Raw genomic sequence first — 25,787 nt, forward strand, 5'->3', positions numbered from 1 at the left:
AGTTATGTCTCTGTGTGTGCGTGTGCACGTCTCACACATTTCTGGAATAAGAGAAAGGGAGGTGAAGTGGATGAGAGGAAATTAAACAAAACCAGCCTATGATGACGTGTGTACTTCCTGTTGGTTTGTGTAGCCTTTAAAGTTCAAAAATCAGTACATAAATATAAGTACAAGAAAAGTTCCAAAGCATTCTTTCTGAAATCACTAGGTTGTTTCCTTATCACTAAGGCATCTAATACAATGTTGACACAAGTAGGATAATAACATTAATTTTTTACCCAGGTAGAAGAGAATGAGTGAGCAGGTAATAGCGTAGGGACAGAAAGATTAGTTCTGAGATACAAGCTTGAAGTTTAGTTCCTGTTGCAATCCAGACTTATACTTAACCCTAAAAAATCTGAAGGTCCTTTGCCCAACAAGTCAGCCTATCAGAGAATTTCTTGGGAATGCAGAAGCTGTCATTTAGTGGCAGCTTGCCATAGAAATATTTAGCAAAATAGATTCCTCAGTATCTTACTGTAAGTTACTCCTAGGCAGAATTTTAAACAAACCAACAAACATTTTGTCAAAACAAAACTTAATTATTTTCCCAGGAAATAAAAGAGAGGTACGTATTATGTGGCTATTTCATTGATTTATTAAGTATTTGCAGACCTTGGCAGGTTTCATTACTGCTTTGAAACCACATCCAATTCAGTGACAGATTCACACAGCTGCTAGGATTGCCCAGTCCAATTTGCAATTTTTCATTAGAATTAGAGGCCTCAGCTGTAGGCTTTGGATCGAAGGCTAGGGTTCGTATCCATCATTCTTGTTTACAGCCATCAATGGCAAAAATCACAGATTCACGTGAATGGCTTTTGGACAAAGCTAGGTGAAGGTCTGTTGTTATTAATAGGTCTTGCTCTGCAATTTCATGCTTATTTGGATGTGAAAATTTAGCAAGAGAAACTTAACAAAATCAATAGAGTGTTTATTACCTTGTGACATGACACGTGCAGTTTTGCACAGTGCAGTCATTGGTGTTCAGCCACCATCCATCTCTGTGCAAGCACAAGCCATTTCTGAAAGCTATGGCTTTCCATCCTAACTCCTATCCTGCGGGCAACTCACAGAGCTCCTGTGCAACCTCTCCTTGGTCCCTGCTCTACACACAGCAGTCATAGTCTCTTTGTGTACCCAGTATTGTTTTTCCCAATCCGTGAGCATTTTCATTACACTTTTTATAACTGGGGTAGAAAGTTCTCTCAAAGAGTAAAAGAGGAGCATGTCACTATTCTCTCTTACCCTGAGAAGCAAGATTCCTGTGTTCAAATTAAAAGCTTAGTATAGGATCTCATATAAAGTAAATCTTAGAATGCCCGTTACAGGGGTATCTGGTTGAATAGCATTTTTAGTGTCTTCACTTGACACATTCAGCAAACAAAAGCAGAGTATGCCATGGTCTCTAATAACAAAAATAGAATACCTCACAGTGTGTTTTTTCAAGATTTGCAATAAAAGTAAGAAGTTGTCACAGAAGTTCAAATCTCATCTCTTCCTACGTTTCATTTTTTTACCTGCAATGAAGGTGAAAGGGATATGGTTGTTGTTTTGGTTTTTTTTTAAATGCAGGTGATTTAGTTAATTTACATTTAGCAGGGCAGATGGCATTTGGCATTAATAAACTCATCAGAGAACCCAATGGAATTACTCACATACATAAAATTACTCAAGTATATGAACATTTGTATGATAATAGTTGATTAGGTAAACACTAAACTTTCTCACAAAACATATTTTCTATTCTTTCTTTCAGCTGTACTTAGAGGTAAGGTTAGATCCTTTTTCCACAGCTATCTTGTTGCATTTATTCTTAGGTACTCCTCTCTTTTTGTTTCGGTTTCTCTCCATAGTTCAGTTCATAAACTGATTTCCCACCTTTTCCTTTGTTGTTGGAAGGATAAAAAAGTTTCCTTGAGAACTTCCTGTTCTGTCTTTTGAGCATTCCCGTCTAACTCATGCTGCACTCACTCTAGAGTTCCTATAGCTGGAATATTTGGTGAGTCCAACTATGAGCACTTCTGTGCTGCTTGAACTATTTTTGACTAGTGGAGAGGGCAGTCTGTTCTTTTTTGTCAGGACCAACACTTAGTCAGTGTACCAGTACAATAAAATGTTTTATTTTCTGACAAGATGTAACTTTTTGGTCCAGATGTCAATTGAAAAGTTCACAGCTTTGGGGTTCTGTATAGAGCTAATAATCTAATGACATTTTGACTTAGGTATTTATATTGTCTCTACCTAAACCCTCCCTTGCAGTTAGGTTCTGTTCGCGATTCCATTCAATGTAAGTATACATTCTCCTGATCCTGGGTAATGTATGTAATTTAGGATTTGGTGACATGAACAGGTTTATTTTGAAGGAGAAAACATTGAAGTAGGAGCTTGAGGATAACAGTTTGACATAAGTGCATGCAAAACCCCCACTTTTTACCTCAACATGGTTCATTATTTCTACGTAACAGGTTTTCCCCTAAACCAGATGCACAACAGACACCTCACAGTCCTGTGTAGGACCAGCTCACCCTATAAATTCTGAGCAGTTGCCACATTGTGATATTTGGACTTGGAAGCATCTAATATTGCTCCCGTGTCAGATAGCTATTATCTATTATTTTAGGAACACAAGGAGTATCTAAAAAGCTGAGAGAAAAGAAGACTAAGATGAGCATATGCAGAATATGATCCAGGATAGTACTGCTGAAGCCCTTACACCTTGTGGATGCTTATTCTGGGACCAGAGAAAAGCTCTGCAAATCTGGGATTCCCAGACTGCATCAATTGCTGACAGAAGCCTCCTTCTCTCTACTTGAGCCAAGGCATGGCATTTATATACAATTCTTCTCTGTGCAAAAATCCCAGCTGGCCACCGTGTCAAGTGCATCATCATCTCTGCAGACTGGGTATAGAGAATAACATGAAACTGCAATTTCCAGAATCTGTTCTGCCTAAAAAGCTAACTGATCGTGGTGTTCTGCATAGCCTCCGCAATGTGGGGGCTCTGCATTGGGCTAGGTGAACTCTCTGAGGATCTCAGAAGCAAGAACCTTTTGGCTGCTGGGAACTTTTAAAAGGAAAAATCTCTAACTTCCTGACCTTGGTGGGCAGGAACTCTAGGGTGACCATGTGGGTTATCTCCTGTATCTTCCATACAGCGCTGGCATCTCTTGCCAAGATTTTGTCCTCAGAGGAATAGGAAGTGACTTGCCTCGTGACCAGCTGGAAGCTGATGGCTTTGATTAGTTTCTAAACCACTTTTAAATCCTTTGCTTGTGCAGTGTTGTACCGAGTCATGGTGGTGAGCTTCTGCTGCCACTGCCTTGGAATACTCTTATGTGCATCCCCGTAACAGACTTCCAGTGTGAGCTGCTACAAGTTTACCACATGGTGCAATGCCAATCGCAGAAGTCAGAAGAAGGTAGTTTGCAAAACCAACAGAGCATATTTGCAAAAAGGTACATAGGTGAGAAGTCAGGATGATGACCACTGACACATTCATGTGTCGAGGAAGGCATGCTAGGATATAAACAGGGAAATAGCATCTGGAGCTGTAAAGACCAGACAAGTAAAGGCCAGGTTGTGAGACAGTTCAAAACATCATGGAATACAGTTGGTGAACCAATACATTAGCCTGGAATGAGAAGGCGTGTATACAAATCTTTCCCTAAAGTTGTGGGACTTAACTAAAACAAAAACTAAAATGCCCTTGTTGACATTAGATTTACACTGCATAGGGCTTTATCATGTGGATGTAATTTCACTGAATTGTGACAAATAGCTTTAGTCTGGAAACTGAGTTTATTCGCATAGTCAAGCTTGTTCATTTTTACATACCAGATTACTTAAATATGGTATATTTCAAAATGTGTATTTCAAAGTAGCTTGTATCAGCAATGGCCAGAAGTCAGCAGAGAGGCAGGCAGGCTTTTTCTACTGCACTGATATGTCATGAAGCTTGCATTGTTGATACTTGTGTTCTTCTCATTAGAAATTAGTAGTAAAGCATCATTTTTATACTACAAGGAAGGGCTCTATCCTGACCTCACTGAAGGACCAAAAGTTATTTTTATTTTCATAATTGCATTTAACTTTCACAGAATAGCTAGAATGAATCAGAATGATGCAGGTTCTTCTGGATCTTGCTCAGCACTGAACAGAAACACGGACGAAGATGTAAAAAAATGACTGCAAATAGGTTTTCAGACAGAGTTGAAAATCTACCATGAAAATTAAAAGGCGGGTTTACAACAGGATCATTGTATGCACTTCTGCTGAAACCGTCTTGCAGGTTGATGCATGTTTGATGTGTCATTACTCCTGCAGGCAGAATACTCCTAGTAGTTGGCAATTGACTACTAAGGAGAAAAAACCTTTGATATGGAAGGATCTGTGCCATTTTTCCATCTGTACTGACATTTGTGGTGCTTCACAAATAATGATAATAAAAATATATTTCAGGAAACTTCATAAAAAATACACAAACAGGATACTTTCCTTCCTGTACACAGAGTCAACAGATGTGTTGTGACTCGTAAGCTTTCAAAGCAGGATTCAAATGGGGCTTAAATGATGTATAGGCTTTGCACTGTCCTTTGCCCAGGAGTGAGCACCATAAACAGTCTGGAGGTATCTGAGTGAACAGTTTGCACTTAGTGAAACTATTGATGCTGCTTCTGTTTGTGTTTACTAATATGATTCAAAAGCACCATCAGATCTAGAAACAACTATTTGTTTACCATATTCAGGTGTGATCTAACACGAAGAAATAGAGGGGAGATGAAGAAAGGTATCTGTTTTTATTAGTTTCTAAAAACCCTCATGGTATGTGGTAGAAATGGGAGACAAGATTACAGTGGCGTCTTTGCTACCCAAAATGTTAATGTCAGAGTCATGAGTAATCAAATGGCTACAGTAATTATCTGTTTCCTGTATTTGTATTGCTTGAAATGTATTTGTAATGCTTCTGTTGCCACAGGATTTGTGAACATTTGGTTTAGGAACTGCTCCTACACATTCTGTACGTGCAAATAGGCCTTACTAGTATGCGTCATTCCACCGATTTCAGCAGAACTGTGGCAGAGAGGGGCAGGTTTATGGAGCATGGTGGGGATTTATGCAAGATGCTTGAGCTAGTACAGGTACTGTGCTGATGTGTATTATGTCCTTTTGCTGTTGCTAACATGCCTTGCTTTTTGTCACTGCGAAGCAGCTTCACCAGTGTGTAGTATTATCTGGACTGTACTGTTTCTAGTATCCAACTTCTTCTCAAGGCTAGTGTATGGCTTGCTTTGGGGCATTGCATTCTGCCATAAAACCACAGTCACAGATTAAAGGAGTCTGATGCAGGCAGGAGACAGAAAAGGAGGCTGGAATCGACTAGCCCAAGTCAATGCCAGCTTCTTGGCACGGGCTCAAGTCTGCACATACTAACTGCTGAATGATCAAAGAAAATGGGTATTTGATTTTAAGAACAATGGGCCTTCTACTTGTTGATATATGTCTGTGTGTGCTTAGCATGTACCACATACCTACTGATAGAAACAATGTGATAAAGTGAGGATTCATGCAATTAAAATCCCAGTCCCTCGGTGGTGCTGCTGACTGACTTCATTTCCCTGGTAAGAACCCTAAGTAGATCTTTTAGGAAGCCTTCCATGCCAAACATTGTGTCGTGCTTAATCCTGTATTTGTCCTTTATGTGGTACTCCCTTTGACGTCAGTGGAAACTTGACATATGAGACTGCAGAGGAATCGGGCTGAATTGATTTTTTTTTTTTTATAGTACGATAAAATGGAAGGAAGCCTTCTGAAATGTACAGAAATCTTACTCCTTCCTGCAACATACAGGGATATTTTCTGCTTTATTCTTCAAGGATTCTTACCCATATGGATTTGTGTATGTGTGTTTACGAGAGACTGTCAATACACTTGGACAGCACAATTGGCAGATTTGAAGGTGATTGCTGGAAAGTATCTATAATGAGCAAAAGAGGAGTTCCTAATAAATTTCTAACATGTGCTTTTCCATTTGCTGTTCTACATTGCATACAGCACAGCCACTTCCAAATAACTTCTGTGTATATGGTTTTGCCTTCACACTTCCATTTTGTGGTTGCTAAACCATCCTGAGTAGAGGCATGCAAACGTGAGAGGACACACGCTGTGTTAATCAGTAATAAGCTTTAAATATTTTCTGCTTATACTCGAAGGGGTCTGAGAAATGCCTTTAATTTCTATAAGCAATTTCCCAGCTGGTTCCTTTTGCTATTAGCAACAGTAACCACATTGTACGAATGGACTTTTCTCCCCTCTCTTAACAAATAAAAACAAATGACACACATTTTGCAACGCTGAATGTAAATGATGGAGTCATTCTGCTGTTGTTCTTCTAGATTTACAATGACCTCACTGACAGCAGAATTTAGACCCCGTGGTTGAATGGCAACAGAGTAAAATTAAAGCCACATTTGAATTAGCTGTCTTAATAAGAACACGGGACAAACCGATATTACAGTTACAGCGTCATTCCCATACCAAAAACTGCCGGGAGCAAGAGGACACTTCAGAAAGGATCCTCCGCAAACCCACTTGGGTACGAGCTGCTTCGCGGGGACAGCGAGCCCCGCTGCAGCGCAGGGACCGGGAGAGCCGGCCCACGGCCGAACGAAGGGCAGCCTTTCGTAAAAGGGCTGCCCAGGTCTCATCCCTCCTGTCCTGCGGTAAAACACCGGAGTGTTGAGCAATATAAAGATATCTAAAATATGTATTGCTCAATTCTATTCTCGCAAGCCCATCCTCGGGAGTGGCAGCTGAACCGCTCTCACGGCAAGCACGTATTTCCTAAATGCTGAGAAGTGAATACAAGCACAGCTCTACCTGCCGCCTTCTCCGAAAGTGACTGGGGAAAACACACTATCGACTAATAAGCAACACCGTCCTCATTCTGCCGAAGCGTGACCATAGCTCCCCTCGGCTAAGTGCGCGGGTCTCCGCCTCCACATCCCCGTCAATCCCTTCCAAAACCCGGCACTTACGAAAAACCCCTCGCGGCGCGGCAGGATGCAGCCTCGCCCTCCCCCCCCGTCCCCGTGCGTGCTCGGCCCCCCCCCGGGCTCCCTCCCGAAAGAACTGCCCCGGCGGCTGGGCCCTTCCCTCCACCCCCAGCAGGGAGCAGCAGGGCACCGCAGCGCCGCTCCCCTGCGGGCGGGAGGGAGCCCCCGCACGGCACCCGCTGCCGCCGCCGCCGCGCTGCCCCCCGGAACCTCCCCAAGGTCACGGCGCCCCGCGGCGCCCCGCAGCGCCCCGCGGAGCCGGCGGGCGGGCGCCCGCCCGCAGGTGCGCAATGTGGGGGGAGGCAGCGGCGGCCGCCCCCCCATCGCCAAACTGCGGCCGGCCCCCGGGGGCGCTGCCGGCCGGGCCCGGCGCAGCTCCGCGGCCGTGGCGGTCGCGGATTATAAGGGACCGCTCTCTCCGCCCCCGGCGGAGTCTCCCTCCGCCCCCGCCCGCGCTCCCCACCCCTTCCTCCGGCCGCGGGGAGAAGGGCATGGAGTTGGCGGGAGCCTATAAAAGCCCCTGAGAGCGCGCCGGGGCCACGGCGCTGCGACAGCCTCCGCGGACGCAGCCGGGCCGCGCACCATGTCCCACCACTGGGGATACGGCAGCCAGGACGGTGAGTGCCCGCCGCGGCGCGGCGCGGACACCTGCCGGCAGGTCCCCGGGAGCAGCGCCCGGGACGTGCCCGCTGCGCCTCGCACCGAGCCCCTGCCCGCGGCGGGAGTGAGCTCGGGGGCGCTTTTTTCTTTTTTTTTTTTTTTTTCCCTTTTTCTTGTAACCTTGAGATGCCACCTGCGCCTGAGCAGCGAGGCAGGCGCGCCGCGCGGTTTGCCTGGAGCATCTTCTGGTTTCCTGCTGCCGTTCCTTTACTTGGGTAACGGCGCGAGGAGGCGGGGAGGACGGGGCGCTGCTCCAGCAGGACGGGGTGCCCTCCTGAAGGACTCCCCGCTAAAACCCCGGCCTGTGCCTCCGAGGCTCGGGGGCTGCCGGGTCCCTGCCGCGGTCCCCGGGTGGGATTTCCCCTCGTCTGCCTTGCCAGCGCCAGCAGCCCGCACAAGACGGTCCAGTATTAGAGGCTGATGCGGGTGTTAAAACGTCGCGGTTTCTAGGGCGAGGGTTATCATTACCACTTACGTCCCCCGACCCTCGTGTCTTTTCCCACTGAGCTGCTTTACGCTGTCTTGCAGGACCCGCTCACTGGCACGAACACTTCCCCATCGCCAATGGAGAGCGCCAGTCCCCTATTGCCATTAGCAGCAAGTCCGCCAAGTACGACGCCGCGCTGAAGCCGCTCAGCTTCGGTTACGATGCCGGCACGGCTAGGAACATAGTCAACAACGGGCACTCCTTCAACGTGGAGTTTGATGACTCTTCCGACAAGTCAGGTGAGATCGCACCTTCGTGTGCACGGGTGGAGGTGGGAGAAGCTCCTCATGCTGCGACTAAAATGTCTGCTGGGGCCATGGGGGTCTTCTTTAAAGACAAAAAAATACCAGAGTGTTCTGGCATCAGTAAGGTCAGGATTCAGCCCTGAAGGATTCGGCATCCCCCCTCCCCGGCTCCTTTAGGCTAGAAGGAAACTGAGCTCCCGTTAGAAGAAAACTAAGCCTATCTGGGCAGTTTTGAGCTGCCACTACTCTAAACTCCAGAAAAGTGAATTGCTTTATTTTTGTTTAAATCGGAAGGATTTGGATAAGGGCTCAGCTGTGGAGAGGAAAAAAAAAGATTATTTGACAAGAACAATTTTAGGCATAGCTCATCATAAGCTACCAACCAAATGGTTAAAAGAAGCGGCAAAATACATCGTAGGAAGAAATTGGCCTTAGAATAACAAAGGATTACAGTTAACAATATGAAGTAGAAATAGTTTGGAAATAGTTTCTTTGGTTATCAAAATATTATTTCATATTTCTGAAGCCAATATGCTCCCAGCTTAGTGCAGAAACAGAGGAATTATTATGTTCTTTCATACTTTAAACAAGTATATCCCTGATATTTCTTGATGCTGGGCTTTCCAGATAAAGATAATGTATCTGACATATTCCTACAAAGTTTGCTAGCAGGCAGTGGTTTCACAGCGTCTTACTGTTCATCATACTGTACCGTGATATTAAGCACTGAATCCTGCAAACCTTTTTAGTAATCCTTACTGAAAGGAATGAGCGCATTGATGGACAGACCGCATCCAAGCCGCAGTTGCAACAAGGGGTTTGTAGGTTGTCTTTAACTGTAGTCTTTCAGCTGGCTGAATTTGCAGAAATCATCACCCTGCTACAATGAATGTGCCTCTATTTTTAATTTAGACAGCAAAAACAATCCCATTGTAAGTCACTGCCTTCTCTAGACACTGCCTGATTTAACTTGCTTGAGCAAGTGCCCTATTTTTTCCTAAGTGTTTCGTTGGCAATGTCATTTAGGGAATGGTGCTGAAAACAAATGATCCATGCCTACTAAAAATGTGAGGGGTTTGCAGGTAGTATAACAGTATTACAGACATTCAGCATAGCACTAAGAATTTGACTTTGTATTTTAATTACAGTCTTTATACTGTACAATATTACGTGGTCAGCTATTAAGTGTTCACAGTCATATAAATACACATAGGTGTGTGTGTAATTTACACAGATCATCCACATTAATATTTGTATGGCTTAAAAAAAAAGAAAAGGAAAAAGGTATTCTGATTTCTTGTGGTCTTTACTTTTCTGAAGCACTGAGAACCTAAAGGAGCTGAATGCATGTTCATTTTAAGTGTCATGGGGAATAAGGTAAATGATTCAGAGTACAGAAAAAGAGATTGTGTTTTCACCAGATACACACGAGTCTGCTCTTGCTGTCATCCTGCTCTCACTGAGCCCAAAGGAAACAGGTTCAGGTCTTCACAGTCTAACAAAACTATTATGTGTTCACTTTGTGTGTGCCTAAGTTTGGAAAGACTGTGAAAATTAGGTTGTATTTAGTAACTTGGGAGGAAAAAATGCCAGGAACATATAATAATCTAAAGAAATGTCTGTAGGAAGAATGCTTTTTTTGAGAAAAGTCAGTGCAGAACCAGAACATCTGTGACAGGGATCCTCTGACAGATACGCAGTGACACAGCTTTCAGAGTGGGAGGATAGGAGATGCAAGTAGAAATATTCTCAGTAGCTCTATTAGTGAATCAGAAACTGATTATTCTTTAGAAAAAAAAATTAAACAGATCTCTATGAAACCAGGTAAGGGTGGATCCTTCAGTATCACACTTCCTATTGAAAATTACAGTGCATAGAATCTACCTGGCAGCATGCTTAATGGCTTCATTTGTATGCAGTTAACTAGGTAACCTACTTTCCTTACACAAAATAGAGCTGTCTTTGACTTGACTGTGCTTGATTCACTCCTGTTTCTGAATTTGAGACTAGCTAATGTGTTCTTGGTTAGACATCACGCAACAGTCACAAGGAGAAACTATGTGAGATTATGTGATGTGGTGGTATGTTATACAGAAGAGAATGGAATAAAATCCTGTGAATACTTCCCACGGGCTCTGTTGCTGGCTCCTATGAGCTGTCCCATATGCAGTAATGAATTATCTGTGGTAGTAGGCGCAAAATGAAGTAATAAGATCATTGTTTGTGAATAATCTTCAGGATGTGAACAATTGCACACAAAGAAGTAGATCCATTCATTAAGAATCTTCCGGCTCGTAACTAATGACACTGAAGTAAATTGAACAGCAGTTCTAGGTATTAATGTCAGTTTGATGACTCCTGCTCTTTAAAGTATGCAAAATGAGTTCTTGCAATAAAAAAATACAGGTAGTAATAGTATAGTAAAAATAGATAAGAAAGCTAAAATGCATGTTTGGCTAAAACTCTTTGAAAGTAGTTGTTACTTACTTCTTTGATTCAGAAAATATGTAATGTGATTATGGTTGATCGCAAGTAACAATAAGAAGTTATCAGAATACTCAAAATATTGATGGAAAATATTTTCCGCCCAAGTAAAAGACTCTTCCCCCAAAATGTATGTGTGCTACATTACATGTGGGCATACAAGAATATGTAGTGTAAAGCTTCTGCCCATATCTGCGAAAAACTAAATATCTGAAAGAAAAAATAGGATTTCTTAAAATGATATCCCATCTATATTCTTTAGCATAGTAAGGATGTAAAATGAAAGTTTAACTTTTTAAACAAAAATAGTCTATGTGCAATTTATGTGACTAATGTATCTTCAGAGAATAAAATGTTTTCTTTTCTGCTCTTAGAAGATCTCTTTACTAATAGGTACAGCTTTACAGACATAACTCTTGATTCACGTTGTAATTACGCCTATGACCTATACAGTTTTCTCTTACAATGATGTTTTAACAGAGAAATGATGTTAAAATCTTTGTGATAGCTTTAGAACCTGACTTTGGTTTACTTTCTTGTTAATTCTCTTAGATATGCTTAGATGTTACCAACCTTGCTCAGAAAAGCCCTCTTCCTAAGCAATTACCCCCAAATCTTCAGTTCCAGTTCTTATAGTACAGCCTTTGAATTTCTTGGGTTATGTGACAGCTGTTAAATTCCAGAATACACTTCTAAAGGCTCAGTCAATTCCCAAAGTGAATCCCCTTCATATTTCACAGTTACTAGTTGGCAGAAATGGTGTAGGGACAGAAAGGAAATTCACAAGCCAGCGTTGCCATGTTTATGAACATTTTTGTTTGCTGAAGTTCCATGATTTTCTCCTAGATAAAAGGGTATCTTCTGTCTTATTTCCTTGCAGTCTTTCAGAATGTTTGCTTGGACTTGCATGTAGAAAGCAAACAGTGAACTTCCTCTTCCAGTTGTTACTCCTTCAGTTCTTGCAGTTGCTTTTTTAGTTCTCATGTCCACTGTCTTTTAATAATAGTGAAAGTTCAAGCATTTGTAGGCATTCATCTTTAAAATTTCTATAACTTTAAATAGAAGCAAAACTTCATTATGATAAAGTGTCACTAGTACTAGAACTCCAAATTCAGGTTCATCCACTCTTGTATCCTGGGACCTGACCTTCCATGTATGAGTGAAGCAAATGGTGCTGGTTACTTAAATTATGATGATGCGCCTTATTTTAGGAACTTTGTAGCAAAGGAGTGTCTCATTAAGGGTACTTAATTTATCATATTAAACATTTTATATTATAGTCTGCTGTAAGGGCATGTATATCGTTTCACTCACTTTAAAAGACAGAAGTAAACAGTGACTTCTCAGAGCTGTAAAACCACAGGAAGTGACTTTGCTCCAGAAAGCCTCAAGAGCCCAAAAGAGGCTTTTGTAACATAATGTGTTCTCTATGTAAGTTTCCCAGAAAACGTTTCAGAATTCACGTAAAACCTGAAATTCAAATGGGGAGCGCTCACAGCAGTAGGCACTGTATTCTGTATTTTCTGATCATGTGTTTGATGAGCATATAAAAGGAAGAAGTCAATTGGCAATTAATTTATTCCGTAACGAGAATGTTAAAATATCATGTTTTAGCTGTAGAACCTGACAGAAGTGAATTGCAACTATGGTATAAGGCTTTAGAGACTTTCCTAAATGTACTGGTAATTTCTGCTTGTGGACGAGTTTCCTGTTTCCTTTTCCTTCCTTGCCGCTGAACTAGAGATAAAATTGAAATCCAAGACAGAGGTCCAAGTAAATCCGACATTTTTGCAAATATTAAATCATAGTAGAACTTCAAAATTACAAGGACACCTAGGGTAGTGAAAATACTGTATTGACCTTTATACTAGCACCCCTTGGGAGACTTTCAGTAGTTGTAATCAATTATATTACCCAATTCTTCCTATAATTGTAAATATTAATGAGGATGCTTCAGCTGTCTTGAATTATGACTCCCTGTAAACAAACCAATCTATTTTGTTACATTGGTTATTCAAGAAGCAGTGCATTAGCACTGCTTGGTTGGCAGTGAGTTACTCTGAAAGTTGTGCCACTGTTGCTGTTTTCCTACACTTCCACCTCAGCTGGTAAATGGGAGAGGAAACACGCAGGTCTGTTGTCTTTTAAGGCACAACTCTTAATCAAAGTCACTGCCACTGGTCTATTTTTAGGCTTCCCAGCTCCAGAGATATAACATTAGCTATGCCAGAAGGATATTGTGTGTTATCAGTATACAGGCATGGATTGAAGGTCCACAATGTGGTATAGTCTAAGCAATGTGTTGACCCTTTAGAATCATAAATCAGAGAACTGATTGCTTATAGCTTTAGGGGACTGTGTTCAGACACCTCCTTATGTGTCACAAACACTTTTGTGCACTGCTTGACCAGAAAGTCAGAGGTCCCAGAGGGTGTGTGATCATTAAGTCATTTATCTCGTGAACTGGGATCACCAGAAGCTGCAAAGCCTACGTAAGCAAGTGACTTGAGAATAGCTCTAGTGCTTCCAGGAACTGGAAAAGAAGATGAGAGGGCTTGAGATCAGTCCTGCATGTTTCAGGCCTTCATTTCTTTACAGAGTCCAAAAGCGCCCTTCTTCACTTACATCAGCTTTTTTTTTTATTTTTTTTTTTATTTAACAAGCAACTTCTGAGCAGAAATTTGGCATGGATTGTGCATTTAAGAATCATGGCAACTTCCTTCCCTTCCAAATGCCTCCTCTAGAGGCGCTTTTAGTGCAAACCCAGGAGAAACTAGTCAGCTGTTATCAGCTAGGGCCACTTGGATAAGTTTATTTTTTAAGATGTAATGAAGCTGTATGACAGATGTCACCATGACTACTCTTCCTAGCCGATATATTTGTTCATTTACTTATAGGCATGAGGGACTGCTGCGTACTTAGAGGTAATGTTCACACCTTAAGTTTGTTCATCCTTCATTAGATCTCAACGTAGAATGAGGACCGTGTCCAATACACAGTTTTCAGTACTGTAAGCAGTCACCGAGATTAGTATTATAGCTATTACGATCAGAAATTAAACCATTTGTTACTTTTAAGAGAATTTTAATGCTTCCAACTTGGTTCTAACAAAGTAATTGTCAGCCTATACGGTGTGAAACATGAGGATTGAAGGCTGATCAGGGATTCAGTACAGCACTCAGAGAATGACTCTCAGAGAATCTCCATTTAAGAGACTACAAGAGAAATAAACTCCACTGGTCGCAGGGAGTGGGAGGAAAGTTAAGAACCTAAATGACTATATCCTTAAGCAGGTCAGAGTCTCTCTGGCTGCTTCCCAGTCTGGATGAAACAGTTCAACTGAGGTGAATCAGAATCACTGACCAGCTGCAGATACACACGTCTGCAGACCTGCTGCATTTTGGCAGATGTTTCATTCTGGTCTATCTCTGTGGAACATCCTTGTTGTCTTATCAGGCTAACCCTCTAGCAAGGTCAGAGTAGGGTTTTTTTCTTATGAGATACCTATTATATAGTTTTTCTCTTGGTGAAGCCCATTACAGATGTTTTCTGCAAGTATGATCCCTAGTCAGATGCTTGCATGCTGTCTTGCTCTCTTGCTTGTTGTGATACAGCGTCCTAGGAGGAATGTCTGAAAGAGATAACATAATGAAGGAAACATCTCACAAAATGTGACGCTGTGTACTCCAGGTTTCACAGAAGTGACAGCTCACCCTAGCTGAACTCTTCAGTCTGTCAGTCGGGGAAGCCCATCCTTGCATAAGAACACAAGGCTAATCCCTGAGCATCCTCCTAAGAGCCTTTTTTGTGCCATTAATAGTGCATGGTGCTCAGTTTGTTTTTTTTCTCAAGTAATGCTTCATCTACTTTGTCTCCTCAAGGCCTGTTTTCTATGTATCATACAGATGTCTGTGTATACACAAAAGCTTACAAAACATTAACAGTAATGTATATATTTACATACACACATGCCTACAATGTCATAAGCATGTGCATATCTACTGCAGGCTGATAGAAAATCATGGCTTTCTTTATGCCAAAGCAATGTGTGTGCAAGAGGGCTGTCCTCAAAGGTAGATGCTTGAAATGTCCTGCTGCTAGGTTTTTGTTTGGTGGAATCTCAATTAGAACTAAATTTCCTAAGTTTGGAGCTCTGGACATCTGTTGTGCTGTAGTGGACCCATTATTTCAGCTACTGGGAGGAGCTTTGCTGTCAGTGATTTCCATTTCAAGAACATTTTCTCATTCTGCATTTTCTCAGAGTAACAAACTTTAGAGTAGTATTTTTCTTACCACACTAATATATATAACTGGAAGGAATTCATTCTAACTCATGAAACAGTCTTGTAGTTCAGCCATTTTGATTACTTTTTTGACAGGTTTATTGCCTTAATGTGATTTATTAGTCTCCTGCTCTGTATAGAGAGAACATCCCATAGGAGGTAACTAAATAACAGTAATTCCACAGTATTCCTCCAAAAATTCACAGATGCGGATGCTGCCACTTCCTGACGAAAGGTATGAAGTGGTCCACAGTATTTTTTACACAGCTGTTCTGTTCTGCATGGGAAGGGTAACTACCCAGTGACTTGCCTTTAAATAGAGCAGCGAAGTTGTGTGGCCTCTGTAGACAGCTGTCCCAGATGCAGCAAAATGCCCTTTGATTTCTGTATGTTTCCAAATATCCTGAGAAGGTGTAAAAACAAATCAAGTTCACCTTCTTTATCCAAGAAATCCCACAGATGTAAATGGAACAGTTCATGTGGTTATTTGACTTTCCAATTAGCGCTGCTAATACTTATGTTCACCTAATTTAGAAAATGTTATAAGATCATTTAATAACAGTGCAATATAATTACTGGATGTTGCTAGTATAACTTCTTCAGTAAAGGGTAGACAGTTGAAAGCAGTTACCATTTCTTAATCTAAGCAAAGTAGCTCCATATATGTCTCCCTGTAACATTTCAAATAATTGTCAAATAGGAAAAAAAAGTTGCATTTTCAAGCTGTCACCTCTTGGGCTGTTACATGTCTATGGAGACCAGGTTATGACATAGATTGTGCTGAGTAGGTTGAATCTGTAAGAAAAGAATGTGTTTTCCAGGTTGGCTTGTGCTGTCTTCACCCTGCATCTGAAGCTGTGCTATATAACAAAAGGGAGCACAGCTACATATGTATTTCCAGGATGGTTTTCACTAATACTAATTTCAAAGTGAAGGGAGCTAACGAGATGCTCAAGTATGGATAAGGATTTCCCCATCCCTCAAAAAAGGGTTGGACTTCTGTCGTCAGTGTGGCCTGAATCGATGTTCACGTCACATGGGACAAGGAAGGACAGGGAAGTTCCCGGTGTGAACGTTCCTCTGATTCTCGATGAACTTTTGCTTTGCAAAAGCTGGTAGCATTTATTCATGGTTTAAAAAGCTTGTGCTGGAAAAAAAATGAAGCTCTAACATTCCTACTTTGCCTTTGAAGTTTAATTTTAAAGTTTACTTCTTTGGAAAGTCTGAGAAGTATTAAAAAAAAATAACTGCTTAATGTAGTCTAGAACAAGAAGGGCTGTTCTGTAATTAAGCCTGCTGAATTTGTATTCATTCGCACTAATCTAATTATTACTTTCTTTGAATGCTCTGCTGTGAGTCAAAATAAGCTAGTGCTGGATTTGAGAACCACAGAATGAGAAAAGTAAGCAAAAACTGCAAAGAGATTTTTGTGCATCTTTTTAGTTTTATGAGACTATAGCAAACTTTGTATAGAGAAATAACACTGCAAATGGATTTAAGAAGACTGCATGGTTCTGCTTTTCAGCATGCTTTCCATTATTAATAATGGCAGATTAACCTGTGCTGCGCTAGTGCTTTCTGAGGTTGAGGAATGGTGGAACCTCAGTCCATTTGTACCTGCAACGAGCAGCAAGTCCATTAGCCAAAGGAACTGAAACTGAAACATTGCAACTCCATGGCATCATTTTTAAATGAAACATGATATTGTGTGGATTAAATGATTTTGCATCTGTAAAGACATAGCAACCAATTACTTCATTTTCAAAAGGAACTAATGCACATTCGCAGTCTTTGTTCTGAAAAAAGTATTCTGATTTGTAGTCCTGTGCTTGAAACAGTTATGCTTCTTGGCAACTAGCACATGCAGAAACATTAAAGTAGAATAAGATATGTTCCTATTTAATTACTTTAAGTAGCTATTCTTCTTTGTATCACACAGCTTGGCAATAGGTAGGGCAAGTCTTGGTCTGTTGGCTGTTCAGTGTTGGCTACCGTATTCAAAGTTACAAAGACCGCAGTGGAACATACATTCACATTTTTCAAATAGAGATCCATGTTGGGAGACTTCTAAATATATTTACCAAAGGAGCCCCAGGCAAATGCTAAATTTGTCCACTGAACCCAAATTTTGCATGTGTGAGGCACACCAGTGGAAACTAATGTGTTTTATATACATCTTACATATAATTTTCGTGTATTCCAGTTTTTTAGTCAAATTCTTCTCACCTCATTGCCAAGTGTCCATGGCTTGTGTTATCCATGCTTGCATATAATCAGAATTATTCAAACCTGAACAGACAGTGACCTTTTCCTATTTGCATTTGATGTATATTTTCACACATGCACGTGTTGTGATAGCGTCTAGACTAATTGCAGAGTGAGAGGAAAGCATCTTTACTCTACAGAACCATTTTGTTTGTGACACATACACAGAGCACACTTACCTGTAAAATCTGATGTCAACACTCTTCTGTCACTTTATTGTATATATATATTTGTAGAGAGAGAGAGATAAATTGATCTCTAACATATATAACATTTCAAATTACATTTTAAAATATTTTTTATTTTTAAATATTAACATCTTAAAGATTTAATTGTGAATTTGAGACACTTAGGGGAAAAAAAAAAACCAACCAAAACCACAAACCAGTGTAAAACCTTGCTCTAATAACTTAGATAAATAGCTCTATTTAATAGAACTATTTGTTATTGTTCTGTGCTTTATGCTGCACTGGAGGAGACATTGTCTGTGCATTGAGCATTTTGCAGTAGTAGGGCTTGATCCTGCATATCATAATGGCAATTGGTCACAGTTTAAGTACAAGGTTAAAACTAACAAGCAGAATAAGGGAGCTCAGGGGAACTCGCTCCTGTATAATTGAAAGTGTGGCTGAGCACTCCACTTACAGCAGTCCCATAGCAGGAGTAATGTCAGATAGTGGAGAGCATAAGTAAACGCCTCATTTCCAATCCTTATTTTAAAAAATCTGCCTCTGCGGGCATTGCCATTTTCACCACCATTTTTTAAATTCATTCTTGAGGAGTAAAGGATGGGAGGGACAAGAGATTGGAATTCTCATCTCTGCAGTGCCTTGCACTGTGCCTAGCACTTTACCTTGCTGCAACCCATGGCTAACAGGTGTTTAGGTTTAATTTGGAATCAAAAGCATTTTACTCAATCCAATCTGCCACAGGATTTGCAGGATTAAGGCCTAAATGGATAAAGTGTCTAAAATGAAGGGACAGGGTACATTAGTAAGTGAAAGATGATTTGGTCTTCAAGTGTACTTCCATAGAATAACTCTACATGGGCCTCTAATAAAGGCTGTTCTTTTTCTTGGCCTTTTTTTATTTATTTGGTGACAGAAGAGTTGCATCCTTAGCTCTCCCCTCATCACCTGTAATATTAGCATGCCTGTTAAATTGCTGATGCAACGCTAACTGTTAAGTCACTTAAATTTCTCTGTGTTTATTACTGATTTTGGCATATTGCAGCAATGTACCATTGAAGATGGTCTGGAGTAGCATGGCAGCATGCAGAGCAATGAACTGTAATTCACTTGGAAGACTTGAGATGGACATTCCAGTTTGAAGTGAGACTTGATAACAAGGGTTATGGGCGATATTAATAGAGGCTCTTTGCATTGCAGTGCTGCAAGGAGGAGCGCTGGATGGAGTCTACAGGCTGGCACAGTTTCATATTCACTGGGGATCCTGTGAGGGCCAAGGGTCTGAGCACACTGTGGATGGTGTGAAGTATGATGCAGAGGTAGGACATGCTCTACCTTCTCCGGTCTTTTGTGTATAATGAGTATTTTTTTTTAATATTTCACCACAGTAGCAGCTTCCCTACATATCTTTGTAGAGCAAGAGATTGTGGAGGTTACCATAGATGATTTTGGTACAATGCCACCCCAGGACCTGCTCCTTGCAAGAGCAGAGATTAGAATTGGAGGACTCTTGTAATATTTTTTTCCTCAGCTACTTCATGTCAAAGAGACTACAGAAGCAGAAAAACCCACATTAATTATCCCTGGTTTTCCCCTGCTTTCTTGGTGACTCTTGAAAATTATGAAGAAATAGAACTGCAGCACCCCTGTACACACATATCCCCTTTTCCTGGCTTCAATTTTTAACATCAGAGACATTTATATAAATAACAGAATAATTTTGGGGCAGACCTTTTCATCTTTTGGTAGCAAAAAAGCAAGGGGAGCTGTGAAGAGGACAGGCAGCAAAGTGAGACCTTGCAGGCAGTCTTTGTAATATCCTTAAGACTCCAGATGTCCCTTGTACCGCTTAAGACTCTGTATTACAGTCTCACGACAGAAATGATGTGACTTAGTACCTTGCATCCTACCTTTCCTTGTCCCCTGTTTAGAAATCTACCTCTGGATGCTGTGACAGACTTTTTTAACCCTTTTATAAATGCACGTTGACTGAACATACCTGTGATATGCATTGACAGATGAAAGAAATGGCCCCACAAATTTGTTGGCTCTGCTGCTTTTGCATGAGGTGGAAGTAGCTTTTGTCTTATCTGAGAAACTTGCCATTGCTTTATGTCTGTTCACAGTACCATAATTACTTGCTCGACTTGCCAATGTGGGGAAACATCCAGATGAACTTAAATTAGAAATAACTTGGAAATGAAGAAGAAAGCAACATCCTGGCTAATGTGACCTGGAGATTAATTTCATATTCTTTTCAAAGGCTTTCCAGAAAAGGAAAGGAGTGTTTTTTAAAAACTCTCTAGATTGCAGTCAGATCTATAGTTAATGTGTCTTCTCTGCTGCTTCTGACACTGACCATCATGTATTTCAGTGTTGATAAGAACTCCAGGATATATAGCATCAAAATCCTGCAGGCTGCATACAGGAAAAACTCATGCTGAAGGTAACGGAAGTTTCACCAGACTAAAAGCAGAATGATACAGCCACAGTTTGCATTTAAAACTCATCTAGGAATAAGAGTAAGAAGCAAAATAAAATGCATGACAGAAATCTCTTTGCATAGGTGAAACTTGAAAGTAGCTGACTGATTCAACAAGTTTTTAACTGTACACAAAAGGTTTTAAATCTCAGCAGTAGAACACTGTCTGCTCTTAATGTTTAATAAATTGCTTCCCTGCATCCTCATTTATAAAATACTGTGGATGGAATATCATCTTCATAGTGCTTCTTGTTTTCTTGCTCCTAGCTCCATATTGTTCACTGGAACGTAAAATATGGTAAATTTGCTGAAGCTGTGAAGCATCCTGATGGTTTGGCTGTGGTAGGCATCTTCATGAAGGTTAGTTAAACTTTCTTTTATATTATTTGGATGAGTCCAGTATATTCATTGTGTTGCAGGGGGACCTAAGAGCCTAAAATATAGAATAAGGCAGCATTATGCTATACTGCCTAAACCTGTACCAAACTAGGTGGTGCTCCAAATTTTTGTCTTTCTCTACATATAAAAATTGTACACAGCCATACAGTATGACTGCCATCTATCACTGTGGCAGCCCTATAGCAGCATACTTGCCTTCATCACGACAGTGACACTGCCATAACTCTTGTCAGTGAAAGGTGATGTGCATAACTGACAAAGTTACGCATGTATGAATCTGCAGTAGTACCAGCCTAAATAACACCTATTTTCCCTTTCCTGTCATTGTTAAATGTCCAGGGTGTTTTGTCTTAGGTGAATTGTCTTAACAGCTAGTTGGAGAAGGTGACTGTGCCCCAGCAGTATGCATTCTGTCCTGGCCTCACTGTATTTTATTAGGAGGGTGACTTCTGTGAAAAAAAAAGAACAGCTCAAGTCCAAAAATAAATCCACACACTGTAAATGAAAATAACTTTATTCTGTCCAGTGTCCTTGGCTGACCCATTTGTGCTGACTGTCAACTGGCATGATTTTACAGAGACGGTTCCAGTCACTTTTGCTGTAATACTTCTGTTATGTAATGAAATGGTGCTGGGAAAATGTTTCCTTGAGAACTAGAAAACTAACGGTATCACGGGAGTGCATGGTTATTTTCTTTTTCATATGGTTTGTGTTACAGGTAGGAAATGCCAGGCCTGAAATACAGAAAGTTGTGGATGCTCTGAACTCCATTCAAACCAAGGTAATATTTGCTGTCTGTGTTGACTGACACCAATCACAACTGTCTCGTGTTGTCTTCTTCAGAAAGTGGATTTTTTACTTCTTCCCAGTCTGCTGCAGGTACCAAAGTAAAACAAACATTCCTGCCATCAGCATGACTGTCCTGTAATCCTAAATGCAAAAAAAGGTTCGAATGAAGTTGCGGTAGAGGGCAGGGAATACTAGAAACAGTGATAATTTTGTGTCTCTGACTACATTTCTCTACCTCTTAACTGCATTTAAACCTATAGGGTAGGATTCATCTTCCTAATCTAAACTACTCTTCTCGGTGCCCTTTGTAGTCAGTGGTGACAGATGCAGAAAGCACTTCCCCTCATCTCTGCATCTGTGGGATAAATTTCCTTCCTCCAAGAGGGTATGCTTCTCTTGGCTGTTTCTAGAGAGCCCAGATAAGAGGTTTGATCAGGATATATAAGTCTTAGGAAAAAAAAGCCTTTCTGTGTTTTAAATATTGTGTGAAGAGCGTGTGTGATCTTAATGAGCTGAGTAATGAGAAACTAAAAGTACTTACTGAGTAATTAGGTACCTTTGCAGCAGATAAAGGCCTGTCCCAATGAGAAAGGTGGACAGGAAAGGTAAAGAATGAGACTACGCTGTCATCTTTGTCATCAGGCTCCCTTTGAGGTAAATGGATGTTGCCATTTACTGCAATGGACTCCCCAACAGGTCTCCCAGTTTCTATATTTCCAGTGCAATCAGTGTACATGGCACCTGAAGTCTCATTGTTCCTTCAAGCAAGGTCAAATCATATCTATAGCAGCAAGGAACGTAAATTCAACATTTGAAGTGAGAAACAATGTCTTGAAAGTCTTACAACACAGGAAATATATTGCTGAAAGTCTTTAATCCCAAACATACTGTAGGAGGCACTCGACACTTCATGCCAAACTCCATTTCTGCCTTTTTTCCAAACGTCCCACAGGAGACATCGCCACTGCAAGCCCAGCGTGTGTATGTGGTCTCTCCCCTGACGTTAGCCCATCTACTTTCTTTATTTTAGGGAAAGCAAGCTTCCTTCACAAACTTCGACCCCACTGGACTGCTTCCTGCATGCAGAGACTATTGGACGTACCCTGGCTCACTGACCACTCCCCCACTGCTTGAATGTGTGATCTGGCACGTTCTGAAGGAGCCCATCACTGTCAGCCCCGAGCAGGTAGGTCTACAATGGATGCTGCCAGTAAATGTGTACTGGAGTCATATTGATTGCTTCAGTTCAGCCCTCCTGGTGATCTTTGAAGTGGTGGTTTATGTTACTGCAGAGCTATGCAGGGTATTAGCTAGCATCACATGTCAAAAATATATATCTGAAGTGGTTATCCTCTCCTGGCAGGACACTGCTTCTATGTGTGGAAGTAGAGTTTGCTGTAAAATGTAAGGCTGTCCTCTGTTTGGACACAGTCTGGGGAAAATTTGGGTTTTTTTAAAAATTTAATCAGGCTTTCCAAATACATGGTGACATCTGGGAAAATGTAGCACGCCTGAAAGGACCGTTAGCACATGCAGAGTTAGTCTAGCATGTATTGTGAGCATCAGCAGGTTTGATGTACATGCACACATCACCTGTCTGGGTATACTTGCCCTGAAAATACTGGGCTTACCAGGCATCTGAAGAGCACATGTTCTGCATCCAGTCTCATACCATAGATCTGTAGTTGGTTTGTTGATCTTCCAGCATTTGCAGGACAGAGAGCTCATTTTACAAGTTGTATTCAGCACAGAACAGACTGGGAAATCCCATGCAGAATTGTGACAATCCTAACAAAACTGTGTTGTTTGGAAGAGGCAAAACTTGCAAATTCCAGAAATCTTCTGCCTGAAAAAAATCCTTCATTCTGTTGAGCAGCTTGAGGAAGATAAACTTTTCCTAGTCGGAAGGAGCTCGTGCAGATTAAATCACTCCTGGCCCTAGCTTTCTGCACCATCCATTAAGGAAATTACATAGAGGCAAGATTCATCCTCGGGTTTGGATCTGTGTGCTTGGGGGATATAAATAGAATCTAGAACCTATAAATATAAACTAGCCCTGAAGGGCTTTAGTTTACCCTTCAGACTCTTAAATCCCTTGTATCAATGGCAGACATGCTAACAATACACATAATTCTAGGGGGTTTCTTCAGCTGATGTGAAAAAAGTGCAATTGAGCTGTTGTGGGACTTAATGTAATAAAAGATAGAATAAATGACAAGGAAGAACTATTGGAAATAATAATTATAGCAATGATTACCATTAATGAACTGCAAGGGAGCATTAAAGTTGACACTGTTTACTTGTTCTAAACTACTGGTATTGCTATTGATAATCTGAGGTTTGCAAATATGGTTTTATTATAGGGCAGGAGCACATTTACCAAAACAGAGTTGTTTTTCCTACTACACCTACTTTAACCACCTAGAAGTGGTAAAAGACATCACTTGTTTCTCCCACACACAGCCCTCCATATTACCGTCGACATTTCAAAGACGGATTTGAGATCAAAACAGTGTGTGTGTCAGCTTGCCTTTTCATTCCAAAACTGATCAAAACAAGAAACTGTAAAGCAGAGTATTGACACTGGGTTTAAGTTGACTTGGTTTTCCAAAGATAGATAAAAGCTGGCTATTACAGCAGGGTGTAGTGAGCTTGTTATTTGCTGTAGTGACACAGCAGTTCCAGGTAGAGGTTGAGCTCCAAAGTTTGTTCTGATCGGTCCTGAAGGTAAAGCCCTCTTCTGGGCTGGTCACTGCTGGTGGCCTTCCTCCTTGAATGAGGAAAAGCCTGGCCTGCAGCCTGGCTGCATAGAAGTCCTGTGTCCCACCTACATATTTCTGTCAGCAGTTCCAGCTGTCTGTGTGAGATGGGGTGGGTCATTACTTTGGCACAGTCTTTCTACTAGTTTTGGAGGTGCCCACTTAGACATAAAGATGCTTTTATTACATCAGACTGTGCAAATGCCAGTTTTACTTCAGGAACAAGCACTAAAACTTTACAGGATGCTCCTATTGGTGTGGAACAGTTTTCCCTCTCACAGTACTTGAAAATCAAGATATCTTGAATGAATTTGGCTGGTTTAATTTGACCCAAGGGGTAAGGTATGTTTGGGTTTTTGGGGGGTTTTTGGTTTTTTATTTTTTTATTTCAACTGGATTAAAAAAATCCGATTTTCAAAAGAGCTATAACTACAACTTGCAAAGGATTCTGAATCAAGGACAAAGCACTCTTTGTGCACAGAGTTCAGGAAATGTGTGCCTACATCCTTGTTTTCTGTGCTTTCTTAGCTCTTCTTGTTAGGATATTTTGTGGCCAGGAGAGCTTGTGTCAGGGGCAGGAAATGGTGTGGATGAAATGCAGAGACACGTGGGTGGTGACGCCATCTCTAGACCATTAGTGCTGGCGAAATTTTGAGTTGGACCTCTGGCTCAGGCCCAAGGTGTACAATTCAAATAGTCCTGCTGAAACAAGAGCAAGCATTTGAGGATGTTTGTGCTTTTTTCCACAGATGTGCAAACTCCGTGGCCTTTGCTTCAGTGCTGAGAATGAGCCCGTGTGCCATATGGTGGACAACTGGCGCCCATGTCAGCCTTTGAAGAGCAGAGAAGTCAGAGCTTCCTTCCAGTAACCTCAGAGCCAAGCGTGTTAGAAATTGCTGTGTTTGCGAGGAGCCCCTTTTGCTAAGCACAAATCAAACCTTTGCCATGTGTGCCCTGGCAACATCTTGTCTCCCAGATCCATTCTTTCTTTCGCTCTGCATCTAAAATGCCAGCTAATGAAATGTGAAAGGCTCTTGGCCAAATAGGAAAGGGTTCTTAAGGCGTGGGGTTGGGGGAGGCATGGGGGTGTGGTGGCTGTGTGCATTTTGGTGACTATTACTGTGATTGACACTTTGGTATAACAGTATGTTGGCTACTTGGGAGGGGATATGGTCATAGCAAAATAAGCCATTTTAAGAAACCTCATCCACTGGTGTGATAGTACACATAACTAACGATAACTTGAAGCTTTGTGAAAAGCACAGGAATACAGAATCTAGGTATGATTTAGGAATAAAAGTATTTTGAGAAAGTAAAGCAAAATGAATATTGAGAATTAGACTTCTTAGATTTTAAGAAACTGACATGTAAATATTTTTAAGACCGTTTTACATTTTTACCCATGCTACTATCAACAACTTTGATTATGTCTTAATGGTAGTGTTGGATTTTTTTAATTAAAAATGTCCTAAATTAAGTGTTATCTTTAAAAGTTGTTATTACCATAGAAATAATGCAAAATATCTTTTCATTGAAATAATATATGCTCTAATTTAAAGAGGAAAATAATATTGTATTTTAGATAACTTCTCTAATAAAGCTATACTTCTATTTTTGCTTCCATGCTGATATTTTAATTCAGGAAAGGAGTC

The 25,787-nt window shown here is 41.1% G+C and overlaps 1 protein-coding gene across 2 annotated transcripts; it reads left to right on the plus strand.

The window, feature by feature from the left end:
* Positions 1-7,551: 7,551 nt before the first annotated feature.
* Positions 7,552-25,746, plus strand: LOC104316758 (carbonic anhydrase 2). Of its 2 annotated transcripts, XM_069779611.1 has the most exons (7): positions 7,552-7,711; positions 8,283-8,480; positions 18,907-19,025; positions 20,456-20,548; positions 21,306-21,368; positions 22,407-22,562; positions 24,885-25,746. In XM_069779611.1, exons 1-7 carry the CDS (start codon positions 7,678-7,680, stop codon positions 25,002-25,004), a joined length of 783 nt encoding a protein of 260 aa, XP_069635712.1. In that variant the 5' UTR covers positions 7,552-7,677; the 3' UTR covers positions 25,005-25,746. The 2 variants fall into 2 exon arrangements, with proteins under 2 accessions (XP_069635712.1, XP_009915597.2); XM_009917295.2 differs by lacking the exons at positions 7,552-7,711; positions 8,283-8,480 and adding an exon at positions 16,637-16,655.
* The last annotated feature ends 41 nt before the right edge of the window (positions 25,747-25,787 follow it).

This window comes from Haliaeetus albicilla, chromosome 3 (genome assembly GCF_947461875.1).
Source record: "Haliaeetus albicilla chromosome 3, bHalAlb1.1, whole genome shotgun sequence".
NCBI lineage: Eukaryota > Metazoa > Chordata > Aves > Accipitriformes > Accipitridae > Haliaeetus > Haliaeetus albicilla.

Bases quoted from the DNA above. Each gene is read 5' to 3' on its own strand.
- LOC104316758 (XM_069779611.1), top strand. From the start codon at position 7,678: ATGTCCCACCACTGGGGATACGGCAGCCAGGACG. The intron at 7,712-8,282 runs GTGAGTGCCCGC...GCTGTCTTGCAG, and splicing joins GGGATACGGCAGCCAGGACG to GACCCGCTCACTGGCACGAA. The intron at 8,481-18,906 runs GTGAGATCGCAC...TTTGCATTGCAG, and splicing joins TGACTCTTCCGACAAGTCAG to TGCTGCAAGGAGGAGCGCTG.